The 17,565-nt window shown below is 41.4% G+C and overlaps 1 protein-coding gene across 6 annotated transcripts in view; it reads right to left on the bottom strand.

The window, feature by feature from the left end:
• LOC105465992 (sterile alpha motif domain containing 8) overlaps nt 1-17,565 on the bottom strand; it is a 75,175-nt gene that overhangs the window by 23,409 nt on the left and 34,201 nt on the right. For 5 of the 6 annotated variants that reach the window (XM_071069773.1, XM_011714707.3, XM_071069770.1 and 2 more), the window contains exon 2: nt 8,910-9,502. In XM_071069773.1, coding sequence (XP_070925874.1) covers nt 8,910-9,487 — 578 coding nt within the window. In that variant the 5' untranslated portion in view covers nt 9,488-9,502. Of the gene's footprint in view, nt 1-8,909; nt 9,503-13,058; nt 13,180-17,565 lie in introns of those variants that run through there. The other variant, XM_071069769.1, reaches the window with a different exon arrangement.

Below are 17,565 nucleotides of genomic sequence, written 5' to 3'. Positions count from 1 at the left end.
GTACTTTTTGGCTTTCTCTTCAAGCAGGCAAAGTTGCTCCAGCAGCCCAAGAGCAGCCCTCCAACACAGACATATCTGCTGGATGTTGGGAGTATCCATGTACAAGAAAATGGAAGAGATCTGAGGGGATATAGAAGGAACACTGACATCATCTGCTACCATTCTCCTATGAATAAAGTTTAGATGTTTAAGACCATGGAGTTTCAGTGAGTGGCATAGCATGTAAAAAGAGTTAGGCAAAATTTGGTTTGAAATCATCACTGCAAATTGATAATATATGTCCTGCTGGGCGTGGTGGCTCACACGTGTAATCCTAGCACTTTGGGGGGCCGAGGTGGGCAGATGTCTTAAGGTCAGGAGTTCGAGACCAGCCTGGCCAACATGGTGAAACCCCTTTTCTGCTAAAAATACAAAAATTAGCTGGGTGTGATGGTGTGCGCCTGTAATCCTAGCTACTCAGGAGGCTGAGGCATGAGAACCGTTTGACCCAGGAAATGGAGGTTGCAGTGAGTTGAGATCACACCACTGCACTCCAGCCTGGGTAACAGTGAGACTCTGTCTCAAAAAACAAAAACAAAAAAACTTTGCACATGAATGTTCATAGCAGCATTATTAATAATAGCCAAAAAGTAGAAACAACACAAACACCTATCAACTGATAAATGGATAAACAAAATTGGTACATCCATACAGTGGAATATTATTTGGTATTAAGAAGGAAGGTAGTGCTGATACACGCTACGGTATGGATGAATCTTGAAAATGTTGTGCTGAGTGACACAGAAAGACCCGATATTGTATGGTTCCACTTATATGAAATGTCCAGAATAGACAAATTCATAGAAACAAAGTAGATTAGTGGTTGGTAGGGTCTGAAGAAAGGAAGGAACAGCGTATGACTGCTAATAGGTATGAGTTTCTTCCCAGGACAATGAAAATGTTCTGGAATTAGTGGTGATGGCTGTACAACTTTGTAAATACACTAAAAACCACTTAATTGTATACTTTATTTTATTATTATTTTTTTTTGAGACAGAGTCTTGCTCTGTCACCCAGGCTGGAGTGCAATGGTGTGATCTCGGCTCACTGCAAACTCCACCTCCCAGGTTCAAGCAATTCTTCTGCCTCAGCCTCCAGAGTAGCTGGGATTACAGGCGCATGCCACCACACCCGGCTAATTTTTGTATTTTTAGTACAGACAGGGTTTCGCCATGTTGGCCAAGCTGGTCTTGAATTCCTGACCTCAGGTGATCCACTTGCCTCGGCCTCCCAAAGTGCTGGGATTACAGGCATGAGCCACTGCACCCAACCAGTATACTTCAAAATAATAAAAGCCTCATTGTTCTACTGGACCATTTCCTGCTCTCCTACTATGCTTTGTTTTTTTATTTTTATTTTTTGCTTGTTTTTTGTTTACTATTTTTTCATCTACCGCATATCCTTTACTTTCTTCTTTTTTTCTTTTCTTTTTTTTTTTTTGAGACAGAGTTTCGCTTTTGTTGCCCATGCTGGAGTACAATGTGATCTCAGCTCACCACAACCTCCGCCTCTCAGATTCAAGCAATTCTCCTGCCTCAGCCTCCCGAGTAGCTGGGATTACAGGCATGCACCACCACGTTGGCTAATTTTGAATTTTTAGTAGAGATGGGGTTTTTTCATGTTAGGCTGGTCTCGAACTCCCAACCTCAGGTGATCCACCTGCCTCAGCCTCCCAAAGTGCTGGGATTATAGGCATGAGACACCGCACCCGGCCTTACTTCTTTCCTCATCCATATCAGTCCATGGTCCCTCATTATAACCACTCCCTTGCCACTTTTCCCTTCATTGTACTGCCTAGCAAAACTCAACCCTGCTTAAATCCAGTTTTCCACCTATTCCATACCTGTATCTGTTGTTGAATGAGGCTGGTAAACACACATAATGCTAATGCGACTACTAACCTCAAGGAGACCATTAAATGCTGCTACTGCATTACACAAGTCTATTCACTCTCCTACTCTCCTAGATGGCTAATTTTATACATCTTATCCTTCCTCCTCAAACCTCCATCCTCCTCTCCATTCTCACTGTCTTTACACAGAGAAAATAAAAACAATCAGGACAGCACTTTCTTGTGCTCCACCATCACATATGGCAACTCTCTACCTGTTTTCCTATTTTCTATCTTCCCCTCTGTTATGAAGGAACAGCCCAAGGGCCTAAGGCCAGCCTCTCCCAGCCACAAGGTCCCATTCCTTTTCATCTACTGAAGGGCACTTTCTAACATTGTACCCTCTCTTTCCTCTGCCATCATTGCCCCCCCACATTGAGTCATTCTTATTATTAATACAACAAACATGCTATCATATAGCCAATCAAAAAAACAAAAACGAACAAACGCCCTCTTGACACTAGATCCTTCCCCACTCCTGCCCAAGCTACAGCTCCATTTCTCTGCTGCCCTTCTAGGAAAACTTGCCCCTACAGGAAAGACTTTTTCTCCAATTTCTCTGTTTCCATTTTCTCTCTCTCTCTCTCTCTCATTTCTTTGCCTAATTCTTTTAAGTTGAAAAATTCTGATCCTACAAAAAAAGTTAAAAGAATCAACACTATATTTTTCACCTAAACTCATCATTTACAATAAATAACATTTTGCCACATTTGCCTTCTTTCATTCTTTCTATACATACCTACATACATATACACACATACTCTTTTCGGGGAGGTGAACCTCTCCCCGAAGTAAGTTGCAGACATTATGACACTTCTCCCCTTTGTTTCTCTAGGAACAACGATATCCTCCTCATAACCCAATACACTATCACACCTAGGAAATTGTAACACTGATTTAGTATCATTTAACATGCAGTCCATATTCCAATTTTCCTAATTGTCCCAAAAATGTCCTTTATAGCAGTATTTTTCTTTTCTTGATATAGGATCTAATTAAAGTTCATGTTTCTCTTGGTTGTCTCTTCAATTTCCCTTACATTTCCCCCTGGATTTTGCCTGCCATGACACTGACATTTTAAGAGTCCACATCAGCTGTCTTGTAGAATATTCCATGTTCTGGATTTGTCTGATTGTTTCTTTGTGATTAGATACAGGTTAAAGTTTTTTATTTTTGGACAAGATGATTACAGAGGTGATGCTGTGGACATCACGTCCAATGCACAATAATGTCTGCTTGTCCCACTGTGATGCCACATTTGATCATTTGGTTAAGGTGATGCATGTCAGATCTTGCCACTGTAAAGCTACCTCATTCCCTCTGTAATTAAGTAATATGTGAGATGAAACTTTCAGATCATGTGAATAAGCTCCCCCTCAGTGGCCTTTCACCTAATAATAGATTTTATCATCTACTGATGACTTGCCTGAATACACTCGAGGAGGCAGAATAATCATGCCGTCCACATTTATTTGTTCATATTATTCTTGAAGAGCTTCCCCTCTCACCCCACTATTTTTGTTTGTTTGGTCTCAGCCCTGGTCTGGTTCATTTTAGTGAGGAATGGTATGTATTTATTTGTTTACTTACTCACTTACTGAGACAAACAAAAGGTGTCGCTTTGTTGCCCAGGCTGGAGTGCAGTGGCATGATCACAGCTCACTACAGCCTTGATCTCTTGGACTCAAGTGATCCTCCTGCCTCAGCCTCTGAAGTAGCTGGGACTGCAGGCATAAACCATCACACCTAGCTAATTTTTAATTTTTTGTAGAGACTGGATCTCACTATGTTGTCCAGGCTGGGCTAGAACTCCTGGGCTCAAGCAATCCTCCCGCCTGGGCCTCCCCAAATGCTGGGATTACAGGAGTCAGCCACCGTACCTGGCCTGGGAATAGTATTTTAAAACCATGATCTGTGTGCTCATAGTGCTACTGTTGCTGAGTTTTTCCTGCAAATTGTTTTGTATCAGTTCACAGAAATTGTCTTCATTCTTTTCTATGATTAAATAGTATTCCACTGTATAGATGTATGATAGTCTATTCAACCAGCTCCCCATGGGTAAGCATTTAGATTTATAATATTTATAATTATTACAATTAATGTCACAACAAATACTGTTGCACTCATGTTGTTTCATATTTGTGGAGTACTTTCATGTAAATTCCAATACATCTCACATTCTCTCCTGAACCCATTATAACCCATTTTGCCCTTATTAACTCTTGTCATAGTCACTGATGACCAACATGTTGCTAAAGCCAATGGTCAATTATCCTCATCTAACTTGACCTCTCAGCTGCATCTGATACAGCCAATTGTTCCTAACTTCTTTTTTTTTTCTTGTTTTTTTTGAGATGGAGTCTTGCTCTGTCACCCAGGCTGGAGTACAGTGGCACAATCTCAGCTCACCACAACCTCCGCCTCCCATGTTCAAGCAATTCTCCTGCCTCAGCCTCCCGAATAGCTGGGACTACAGGCAGGCGCCACCATGCCCAGCTAATTTTTGTATTTTTAGTAGAGACAGGGTTTCACTATGTTGGCCGGGTTGGTCTCGAACTTCTGACCTTGTGATCCGCCCACCTCGGCCTCCCAAAGTGCTGGGATTACAGACGTGAGCCACCGCGCCTGGCCTCCTAACTTCTTAAAATACTTTCTTTTTTGGCTTGGCTTCTGGCATACTATTCTCTCTCTCCGCCCATTCCCAAATCTTAGCCTAGATTTCTGTCTCAATCTCTCTGAACTTCTGCTCATATTTCTATCTCTTACTTGACATCTGATTTTGCTATAAAACATATCTCAAACCTGACATGTCGAAAACCAAACCCTTAATTTTCCCTCCAGGTCAGTTCCTTCCACAGTTTTCCCATCTCTGTAAATGGCAACTCCATCTTTACAGATGCTCAGGTTAAAAATCTTGGAATAGGCTGGGGGTGGTAGCTCACGCCTACAGTCCCAGTGCTTTGGGAGGCAGAGAAGGGAGGATCACTTGAGGCTAAAAGTTTGAGACCAGCCTAGGCAACATAGCAAAACCCCATTTCTACCAAAGATTTAAAAATCAGGCAGGTGTGGTGGCACACACCCGTAGTCGTAGTGACTCAGGAGGCTAAGGAAGGAGATCACTTGAGCCTAGGAATTTGAGATTACGGTGATCTATGACTGCACCACTAAACTCCAGCCTGGAGAACACAATGAGACCCTGTCTCAAAAAACAAAAACATCTTGGAAAAATATTTGACTTCTCTCTATTAATTCATCAAATCCATCAGCAAATTCTGTTCTAATTTCAAAATATATATAGAATTTGACTCTTTCATACCACCTCTACCACTGTTCTCATCCAATCTAACATCTTTATCTAGATGAATTTAATAAATTCTTAAATGATCCCTAGATCCCCACCCACACTCCCAGGGTATTCTCAATACAACAACAAGAATGACCTTTTAAAATAGAAGTTAGATCCCTCAACTCTTTTCCTCAGTACTTTCCAGTGGCTTCCCTTTTCATTTAGAATGAAAGCTGAAGTCCTTACAATGGTCCTCAAGTCCTTACACAACCTGGCTTCTTGTCTCCTCTCAGATCTGCTCTTCTCATCTCTCACTGGTTGTTCCTTAAACCTGCCAGGAACACTCCCAGTACAGATTTTTGCACTCGGCTGTTTCCTTTCCCTAAAGTACTATTTTCCCCAGACAGCCACATGATTTCTTCCTTACTTCCTTGGGGTCTTCTGTTTACAGTTGGAAAAACTGTATAAAACAGGAGAGGAGATACAGGGATATAACAACTTCTTAAACAGCTTTCAATAAGTTCTCCTTACTGTAGTATCACCCCTTCACCTCCAGTATCCAGATCCTTGAGAAATCTGCAATATAAACTGGGTTGGTTCTCAGTTTTCCCCATTGCTCAAATTTTATAATTAGGTTAATTTTGGGTTTGCCAATTGCCACTCATCCGTCTTCCAACTTCCAAAAATGTATGGCTGTTTTCTCCTATTTTATCCACTCCATCTTCTGGGCTTACTTAAAAAACAAAAACAAAAAACTCTTTACTATAGTTCGCCAGGCATGGTGGCTCACGCCTGTAATCCCTGTACTTTGGGAGGCCCAGGTGGGTGGATCATTTTAGGTCAGGAGTTCGAGACCAGCCTAGTCAACACAGTGAAACCCTGTCTCTACTAAAAATACCACAAAACTAGCTGGGCATGGTGGCACATGTCTGTAATCCCAGCTACTTGGGAGGCTGAGGCAGGAAAAGAGCTTGAACACGGGAGGCAGAGGTTGCAGTGAGCTGAGATTGCGTCACTGCACTCCAACCTGGACTCTGTCTCAAAACAACAAAAACAAAAAAAACCTAGTTTTAGTTGGGGTTTGACAGGGAGCAAAATGAGATGTATACATTATTCTGGCACGGTAACACAGACATTTTAAATTCATTTCATTTTCAAATACAAATACTACAAGGCAGTTTTATTTTACTTTATGTATGTATGTATGTATTTTTTTTGAGATGGAGTCTCGCTCTGTTGCCCAGGCTGGAGTGCAGTGGCACAATCTCGGCTCACTGCAAGCTCCACCTACTGGGTTCACGCCATTCTCTGGCCTCAGCCTCCCGAGTAGCTGAGCCTACAGGCACCCGCCACCATGCCCAGCTAATTTTTTTGTATTTTTAGTAGAGACGGGGTTTCACTGTGTTAGCCAGGATGGTCTCAATCTCCTGACCTCATAATCTGCCCGCCTCGGCCTCCCAAAGTGCTCGGATTACAGGCATGAGCCACCGCGCCCAGCATATGTATTTTTTTGAGACAGACTCTCGCTCTGACACCAAGGTTGGAGTGCGATGGCGCGATCTTGGCTCACTGCAACCTCTGCCTCCCGGGTTCAAGCAATTCTCCTGCCTCAGCCTCCTGAGTAGCTGAGATTACAGGTGTCCGCCACCACATCCAGCTAGTTTTTGTATTTTTAGTAGAGACAGGGTTTTACCATGTTGGCAAGGCTGGTCTCGAATTCCTGACCTCAGGTGATCCCACATGCCTCATCCTCTCAAAATGCTGGGATCACAGGTGTGAGCCCTAATGCCCAGCAAAAGCACTTTTATAAGGGCAAAATGTTTTATAAAAAACAAACAAGCAGCCAGGCGCGGTGGCTCATGCCTGTAATCCCAGCACTTTGGGAGGCTGAGGTGGGTAGATCATCTGAGGTCAAAAGTTCGAGACCAGCCTGACCAACACTGTGAAACCTCGTCTCTACTAAATATACAAAAATTAGCCAGGCGTGGTGGTGGGTGCCTGTAATCCCAGTTACTTGGGAGGCTGAGGCAGGAGAATCACTTGAACCTGGGAGGCGGAGGTTGCAGTGAGCTGAGATCATGCCATTGTACTCCAGCCTGGGTGACAGAGCAAGACTCCATCTAAAAAACAAAAACAAAACCAAAAATTAACAAACAAGAAAGTAATACCCAAATTTTTAAAAGATTTAAAAATCAAAAATGTGAAAATAGTTCTGAATACTTCTTTACTGTTTTATTATTATTGTTGTTGTTGGAGACAGGCAGGGTCTTGCTGTGCTGCCCAGGCTGGAGTGCAGTGGTGCAACTACAGCTCACTGTAACCTCGACCTCTTAGGCTCAAATGATCCTCCCACCTTGGCCTCCTGAGTAGTTAGGACTACAGGCATGTGCCATCATGCCTGGCTAACTTTTAAGTTTTTGGAGAGATGGGGGTCTTGCTATGTTGCAAGTCTTGAACTTGTAGGCTAGTCTTGAACTCCTGGACTCAAGCAAACCTCCCACCTGGGCCTCCCAACATGCTGGGATTATAGGCATGAGCCACCATGCCCGGCCTACTGTCCTATTCTTATTTTTCATATGTTACACATATACAATATTTTTTATGTATTCAGTATGTAATAAAACAGCACGCTATCACTGAATCCATTTGTCCTCTTTGTGATAGTTCCAATTCATTTGGTGATATGACACCACCAATATTTTTGAAAAAAGTAGAACCCTATTCTTCATTATAAAAAAAGGCAACCAAGTTCCATTTATTACAAACATCATTCCAGGATACCCTCTTAAAATCTAAAGTACCTGGCCAACCGCAGTGGCTCACGCCTGTAATCCCAGCACTTCGGGAGGCCGAGGTGGGCGGATTTCCTGAAGTCAAGAGTTCGAGACCAGTCTGGCCAACATGGTGAAACCCCGTCTCTACTAAAAATACAAAAAAATTAGCTGGGTATGGTGGCATGTGCCTGTAATCCCAGCTACTCTGGAGGCTGAGACAGGGGAATGGCTTGAATCAGGGAGGTGGAGGTTGCAGTGAGCCAAGACCACACCACTGCACTCCAGCCTGGGTGACACAGCGAGACTCGTCTCAAAAAAATCTAAAGTACCCAAGGAGCTATAACTACACAAAAATAAATTAAGCAGTTCAGGGCCTGATGGCTCATGCCTGTAATCCCAACACTTTGAGAGGCCAAGGTGGGAGGATCCTTTAAGCCCAGGAGTTCGCCCAGCCTGGGCAACCCAGTGGGACTCTATCTCTACAAAAAACTTAAAAATTAGCTGGGCGTGGTGGCACATGTCTACAGTCCCAGTTACCTGGGAGGCTGAGGTGGGAGGATTGCTTGAGCCCGGGAGGTTGAGGCTGCAGTGAGCCATGGTCATGCCACTGCATTCCAGCCTGGGTGACAGTGCAGTGTGAGATTGTCTCAAAATAAAAAATTAAATTAAATTAAATTAAAATTAAATTAAATTGAAAAATTAAAAAGTTAAGCAGTGGTTTTTCTCACTTACCTAGGTTAAAGGCCTAATTTAAGTGAAAAAGGTAACTTCAAAGCATATCTTTTTATACCAGCAGATAAAGCAAATGGAAAGTATACATCTACCACAATAAGAAACAATATAATTATCACAAATATAGTATCACTGCTGTTAATTATAGCAACCTCCTACAAACTTAGCAACCAGAAACAAAACTTACCTATCTAAGAATATATCTGGGAGTGGTGGATAGGTCTGCATGTCAGGCACTCGCTCATGGACTATAACCATAATGAAAGATGTAAATCCAAATACTATAAAAACATATATACAACTCAGTATAGTCTTCCAGTATTCTGGGTCCAATCTTCGAACAGAATGTTTGTTTTTACCATTCATGTACTGGTACTGATCAGAATTCAAGTCAGTGATGGGTCCGTCACAGTCATGGGAAAGCTCCCCATTACAGAGCCAGTCTGTACTCTGAAGAGCACTGATGAAAGGGGTCATGGAACCCATGGGACTGTCACTGTTGTAGCCCATCTCTTCTAAAACATCAATATGTATTTTCTGCAATTTTCGGACCGAGAGCATTAACCTTTTAATGTCCCCTAAGACTTTGATTTCCAGAGGAGGAGACCGGAGATCATATTCAGTCAATGTTAGCAATGTGATTCCATCAAGTCGGTGCTTATTGCATAAAATGTCCACATATTCAAAAAAGCCTTCATCCTTCAGCCACACAGCTACATGCTTGGTAGTCCAGCGGCGAATGCAGAGTTGATTATGACCTGCCATTTCCTCCTCCACTGCCTGTCAAGAGAAAACAGGAAAACAAAACAAAAGCTTCAGTGTGTCCTAACAATTTCTTCAAAGACAAACACACATAAATACACCAGAAACAGGCCAGGCACAGTGGCTCATGCCTATAATCCCCAGCACTTTGGGAGGCTGAGTTGGGAGCATCACTTAAGCCCAGGAGTTTGAGACCAGTCCTGGCAACATAGCAAGACCCTATCTCTACCAAAAAAGAAAATTTAGCCTGGGCATGGTGGTACGCCTATAGTCTCAGCTACCTGGTAGGCCGAGGTGGGAGGATTACCTGAGTCTGGGAGGTCAAAGCTGCAGTGCACCATGGTTGTGCCACTGCACTCCAGCCTGGGCAACAGAGGGAGATTGTCTCAAAAACAAAAAATAAGCTATATATATATAAATACACACACCCCCCTCCCCCAGAAACAGTAATTTAGCTACACCATCCTGTTGGCTTCTAGAGTAAAAGAAAAATTATTCAATAACGAATGGTTTTCAATAGATTAACATACTAATAATTTTATGCATATGACTCCAACAGCAGAAGAAAATTTAATAACCAAATATTTCTATAGAAAGACATTTTACAAACGGCTTTTCCACTACATCAGTCATAATTAAAAAGTCTACTCGAGAACTAAGAAAAATCCCATTTTAATACTTTTCATAAAACCAAGAAATATAGGAAGATTTATTATATTTTTGAAAGTCAAAGAAAAGAGAGAAAAAAAATCCAATTTCTGAAATCTCCATGTTCATGGAAAATGTATCTCCCCACCTGGGGGGAAATTAACATAAAAGAAAAGTAGATAACTGTAATTCTAGGAAACGTTTTAGATTAAGCATATTTTTTTGTTTGTTTGTTTGTTTTGAGACGGAGCCTTGCTCTGTCACCCAGGCTGGAGTGCCGTGGTGCTATCTCAGCTCACTGCAAGCTCCGCCTCCCGGGTTCAGGCCATTCTCCTGCCTCAGCCTCTGGAGTAGCTGGGACTACAGGCGCCTGCCACCACGCCCGGAGAATTTTTTGTATTTTCAGTAGAGACAGGGTTTCACCGTGTTAGCCAGGATGGTAGTGATCTCCTGCCCTCGTGATCTGCCTGCCTCGGCCTCCCAAAGTGCAGGGATTACAGGCGTGAGCCACCGCGCCTGGCCAATTAAGCGTATTTCTAACTACTATATACAAAATGATTTCTATAACAGATATGAAGCCTTTAAACTAGACATATATTTGAATCTCAATAATAACTCAGTTCTTTCTACAGCTTTGAATATTACATTATAGAACTGAATAGGGCATTTTATTCTTAAACTATCATGGACTTTAGCAATAAAATTTTTAAATTTTATTTAAAATTTAAAATAAATTTAAATTTTAAAACTGTCATTTCAATGTACTCACAAATTTGATGACCCAGACTTTATACTGCAGAATAAAAGGCCAATAATGTGCTATGTTTTAAAAAGTACCAATAATTTAGCCGGGCACGGTGGCTCAAGCCTGTAATCCCAGCACGTTGGGAGGCTGAGACGGGCGGATCACAAGGTCAGGAGATCGAGACCATCCTGGCTAACATGGTGAAACCCCGTCTCTACTAAAAAATACAAAAAACTAGCCGGGCGAGGTGGCGGGCGCCTGTGGTCCCAGCTACTCCGGAGGCTGAGGCAGGAGAATGGCGTAAACCCGGGAGGCGGAGCTTGCAGTGAGCTGAGATCCGGCCACTGCACTCCAGCCTGGGCGACAGAGCCAGACTCAGTCTCAAAAAAAAAAAAAAAAAAAAAAGTACCAATAATTTTTACTACCTTGATTTCACACAGCTCTATTTATGTTCTTCTATTGTAAAACATTCAGTTACTTGGGCCTCCTCAGGTTTATAAAGTATATCAGATACACAGGAGACAAAAGTCTACATGGAAAAAAACACTATTTCTCAAAAGCACTTTCTCAACTATTAAAGCCTGTAGGTTTTTTGACACTTTCCAGACCTCTGAAGATTGTATTTCCTCCTGAGATAATTTTTTTAAAATGGTAGGCAAACTTTAAAGCATAAAAGAATAAAATGATACAACGAACACCTATGTGCCTACTACCCAGCTTGGAAAAAAAAAAAACAAACTGTCATAATACAAATGTTCTTTTTTAAAAATCTGGATATTAGTTATATGGGTTTGTTCCTTTTGTGAAAATTCATTAAGCTATATAATTGTGATCTATACTTTCTCTATATATGTTAGGTTAAACTTTATTTTCGAAGTCTTGAAAAACCAAATAAAACAGCAATACAAATGAATATCCTTCTATCCTGAAGGATAAATGAATGAGGACAGCATCCTCTTCCTCAATGTAATAATTCTTGATTTAATGATTCAGTGATATAAATGCACTGTCATATAAATGCATTTAGTGATATAAATGCACTGTTAGCTATGAAAAACTTTCTGTGCTTCCTTACAACAAGAAAAGTAAAAAGCTGGTACTACTCTGAATTCTTTACCCACATAAACTCTTGCCACGAAGACTTACAGTTACTTGGCAAAGGCAGACATTTTAACTACATGAGTACCACTTGTATCATCAAAACTATTTAGAAAACAATAAGCTTGATAAAATCCACCCATAGATGAATGTCAGGGAAATGTCAGTTAATCAGTAAGTATTTATTTCTTTATTACTAAAAGCAATCTTAATTTTTGGAAGGCTTAAGTCATATTTTGTTTCACAAAATAACTTTTATTATCGACCCACCTACTTTCCCTGTCTTTGAAAATTACTATCACATCCATTTACAAGGAGTCTATATTTTTTACAAAGTTGTCTAATTCTTATGCATTACGGGATAACAAAAACTCTTAACTCTTTTTAGCTATAGCATATCACCACCACCTCAAATGTCAAAGAATTATGATTTATTCACTTTAACACATGGAACTTACACATTTATGTATTATTTTATATCACTTATTATATCACATATACAATTCCATTAGAAGTATGATTTTGCTGTTTTCGTTCACATGGATAACTAGATGCTTTCACCCTACCTACTATACATACCTTCTTTTACCCAAGGTATGCTCTGACTAAATTACTTCATCCTTGGATATCCAACAAGCACATGCTATAATCTCTGTAGCAGTTATGACATAGCGAATCTGAGAGACAAGTTTCTTTCACATAAAACAAAGCCAGCCAGGCACAGTGGCTCACGCCTATCCCAGCACTTTCGGAGGCTGAGGCAGGTGGATCATGAGGTCAGGAGTTCAAGATCAACCTGGCCAAGATGGTGAAACCCCGTCTCTACTAAAAATACAAAAAAATTAGCCGGGCGTGGTGGCAGGCGCCTGTAATCTCAGCTACTAGGGAGGCTGAGGCAGAGAACTGCCTCAACCTGGCAGGCGGAGTTTGCAGTGAGCAGAGATCGCACTACCGCACTCTAGCCTGGGCAACAGAGGGAGACTCCGTCTCAAAAAAAAAAAAAAAAAAAAAAAAAAAAAGGCCAGATTTCTTTAGTCACATTATTTCTAGTCTGTTAACATTCCCCTTTCTCTAACAGCTTACCACCAATGGGTTCCACGTCACTCCCATTCTTGAAGAATTATTCGTTAGGACAGTTTCCTCTCATACTCTGTTCAGAATGATTCTTCTCTTAGTTTTTTCCCCTGTCTTAGCTCACGAGCTCTTTACAACCTCAATCAGGCTAACAGGCTTTGATGCTGACGTTGTAGCTGCTAGAAAATATGAGTTATACATGGAAGTCTCTTGGAAGTCTTTGAGCCTGCTGTGGGAATGCCCTAAAAGCATGACACATTTCACTGTTCTGCTTTATCAGGTCAGTGCATGCCCTTTAATTGTATGCTACTATATAATAGTTAAGAGGCCCATACTAAATCACTACTGAGCTAACACTGTGAAAGCCTACATGAAAGAGGTATATGAAAAGATGATAAAAAGCTTTAGGGCCCATTTAATATTTATGGTATACCAAAGGAATTACAGGGAACAGGAGACTTTGAGTGATAAATACAAATTGAAAAATAAGGAAATTAGATTAGTGTTTACAGATATTAAGAATTAAGATTTTATCAATAATTAATACAAATAAATGATCTGTTAAAGGACATGTGCTTCTGACCAAGATTTACTAACAAGAACCAGATTTATCCTCTGACCTGAAACAACCAAAAAACAAACAAAATATATGGGGAAAAAAATTTTCAGCCAGGTGTAGTGGCTCACGTCTGTAACCCCAGCATTTAGGGAGGCTGAGGTGGGTGGATCACCTGAGGTTGAGAGTTCGAGACCAGTCTGGCCAACATGGAGAAACCCTGTCTCTACTAAAAAGTACAAAAAATTAGCTGGGTGTGGTGGCAGATGCCTGTAATCCCAGCTACTTGGGAGGCTGAGGCAGGAGAATTGCTTGAACTCGGGAGGCGGAGGTTGAGGTGAGCTGAGATCGCACCATTGCACTCTAGCCTGGGCAACAAGAGCAAAACTCCGTCTCCAAAAAAAAAAGTTTCAAGACACTGGACATCAGGAAGATCCCTGAGAGCCAGGAAACAAATAAAGTGAACCCTACTGCACCAGGTTATGGCCTTGAGTTTCCCAGCCACAAGAGGCACAGGATGGGAAACTCACATGAGGTCTGGCAGGCTCAATGAGTTGAGGAGATGGAGCTGAGAGTTGGGGGGGATCAAGATGGCTAGTGTTTATGGGGCACAATACTAAAGAGGAGATACACAGACGAGAACTCCAGAGATCTGCGGGTCTCTCTTGAATATTTAGCTGAATGCCTATCAGCACATGTATGTAAGGAAACTAACCAAGACCAAGGAAAGACCACCCAAATGAATTCCCAGCACTCACATGAGGCCAAGAAAAGTGCCTATTCCAAATAGCCAGATTGAAAAAAGGTCTCATGAGCAGCTTTGGGTAGAGTACACAGAAAGATCTTGCCATGGTAGTGAGGCAAAACTAACCCTACGGCAGCAACTCTCAACTGGGGGCAATCCTCCCCACTTCCTGGAACATTTGGCAATGTCTGAAGACATTTTTGGTTGTTACAACTTTGGGGGGGAATGCTGTTAAACATTCTATAATGCACAGGACTATCCCCTCCCCCAACAAAGAATTACTTGGCCCAAATGTCATGGTGCTGCTATTGAGAAACCCTACCCTTGACTAAACATGTCTCTGGGTTCATCCTAACAAATCTTAAAAGGAAGACTAAAGGGATCAAACTGTGTTCAAGTAGTTGAACAGCATCCCACAAAAAGCTCAAGAATATTAATAGAAATACCAAAGTATCTAGAGTACAACAATGAATTCATAATGTCCAACAATGAATTCATAATGTCTGGCATCTAGTCAAAGATTATCAGGCATGCAAAAAAGCAGAAAAGTATCACTTACAATGAGGAGAACAATCAATCAATCAAGAACTTACACAGATAATAAAATTGGCAGATAAGGACATTAACATAGTTATGATAATTGTGTAATACATTTGTCCAAAAAGTTAAATGAAGAAATAGACACACAATGGGCAGGCGGGGGCTCACGCCTGTAATCCCTGCACTTTGGAAAGCAAGGCAGGAAGATCCCTTGTGGCTAGTTCAAGACCAGCCTGAGCAACAAAGGGAGATGCCCCCTGCCCTCGCACCATCTCAACAAAAAAGGAAATAGATACATTAAAAAAAGACTAATGCAACTCATAGAGTTCTAGAGATAAAATGACATTATCTGAGATGAAAAATACCCTGGATGGGACTAACAGCTGATGAGACACTGAAGAAGGTAAGAGCAATAAATGTAACTAAGTAACAATAGAAACAATTCAAAGGCCCTGGTTGCAATCCCAACACTTTGGGAGGCTGAGGTGGAAGGATTGCTTAAGCCTATCAGTTCAAGACCTGCCTGGGCAACATAGTGAGACCTCGTCTCTATAAATAATTTTTAAAAATTAGCCAGGCATGGTTGTCCATGCTTGTAGTCCCAGCTACTCAGAGGTTCAGGCGAGAAGATCACCCAAGTCCGGGAGTTCAAGGCTGCAGTGGGCTGAAAGCGTGCCACTGCACTCCAGCCTGGGCAACAGAACAAGAGCCTGTCTCAAAAAAAGAAAGAAAAGAAACTATTCACAATAAAACACACACACATACACACACACACACACACACACACACACACACAAAAGGGAGAGAACTTTAAAAAAGAGAATATTATTCAGCCTTAAAAAGGAAGGAAGTTCTGGCACATGCTATGACATGGATGAACCTTAAAGACATACTAAATGAAATAAGCCAGTCACAAAAGGACAAATACTGTAAGATTCCACTTATATGAGGTAACTAGAGTAGTGAAATTCACAGAGACAGAAAGTAGAATGGTGGCTGTCAGGGACTAGGAGGAGGGAGAATGAGTCATTTTTTAATAGGTATAGAATTTCAGTTTGGGAAGATTTTTTAAAAGTTCTGAAGATGGATGGTGATAATGGTTGCACAACACAGTAAATGTACTTAATGCCTCTGCACTATATAAAAAATGGTTTCGGTCGGGCGCAGTGGCTCACACCTGTAATCCCAGCACTTTGGGAGGCCGAGGTGGGTGGATCATGAGGTCAAGAGACCGAGACCATCCTGGCTAACATCGTGAAACCCCGTCTCCACTAAAAATACAAAAAAAGAGCCAGGCATGGTGGCAGGTGCCTGTAATCCCAGCTACTCCGGAGGCTGAGGCAGGACAATCGCTTGAACCCGGGAGGTGGAGGTTGCAGTGAGCTGAGATCGTACAACTGCACTCCAGCGTGGGTGATAGAGTGAGACTCCAACTCAAAAAAAAAAAAAGTTTAGATTATACATTTGGTTGTTTACCACGCACACACACACCAAAGAAAGAACGTCAGTGAGAGGTGGAACAACATCAAACAGCCTCCAAAAGACAAGAGAGAACAGAAAAAAATATTTGAAGTAACAATTGCCAAAAATTTTCCAAATCTGGTGAAAACCATAAACATGTGTATCCAAGAAGCTCAACAAACTCCAAAAATAAGAAACAAGAAGAAAGCTATACCAAGGTATATCAAAATCAAATTACTTAAAAACAGTGACAATGAGAAAATCTTAAAAGCAAAAGAGAAAACAGACACATTAGGAACAAAGGTAAGAATAATAAGAGATTTCTTACTGGGCACAAGCCAAGCTAGAACACAGTGAAACAATATCTTTAAAGTACTGAAAGAAAAAAAAAAAAATCAACCTATAATTGTATGCCCAGTGAAATATCCTTCAAAAGCAAAGGCAAATACTTGTTCAGACACACAAAAGCTGATTTCATCACCAGCAGACATACACTACAAAAATTTAAAGTCCTTCAAGCAGAAAGAAAATGTTACCACACCAAAATATGAATCTACACAAAGAAATGAACACCAAAATGGTAGCCACATGCATAAATATATGCATTTTTTCTTATCATTTTTGTTTATTTATTTGAGACAGCGTCTCACTCTATCACCCAGCCTGGAGTGCAGTGGCACGATCTCTGCTCACTGCAACCTCTGTCTCTGGGTTCAAGAGATTTTCCTGCCTCAGCCTCCCCAGTAGCTGGGATTATGGGCCGATGCCACTGCACCAGGCTAATTTTTTTATTTTTAGTAGAGACGAGGTTTCACCATGTTGGCCAGGATGGTCTTGAACTCCTGACCTCAGGTAATCTGCCTGCCTTGGCCTCTCAAAGTGCTGGGAGGCACCGCACCTGGCCTTAAGTTTCTTGAAGAGATAATTTAGGCCGGGCGTGGTGGCTCACGCCTGTAATCCCAACACTTTGGGAAGCCAAGGTGGGCAGATCACATGGTCAAGAGATTGAGACCATCCTGGCCAACATGGTGAAACCCCATCTCTGCTAAAAATAGCAAGACTTCATCTCAAAAAAAAAAAAAAAAGATAATTTACAGTTTAAACAAAAAGCAATGTACTGTGGGATTTATAACATATGTTAAACATACGTTAACAACAGCACAAAGGTTGGGAGAAATGGAAATCCACTAATACCAGCTAAAATAATGCCACGA

The sequence above is a fragment of the Macaca nemestrina genome, chromosome 9 (genome assembly GCF_043159975.1).
Source record: "Macaca nemestrina isolate mMacNem1 chromosome 9, mMacNem.hap1, whole genome shotgun sequence".
NCBI classification, from domain to species: Eukaryota; Metazoa; Chordata; class Mammalia; order Primates; family Cercopithecidae; genus Macaca; species Macaca nemestrina.
The sequence above is the reverse complement of the archived record's forward strand: the minus strand, read 5'-3'. Positions and strand labels throughout refer to the sequence as shown.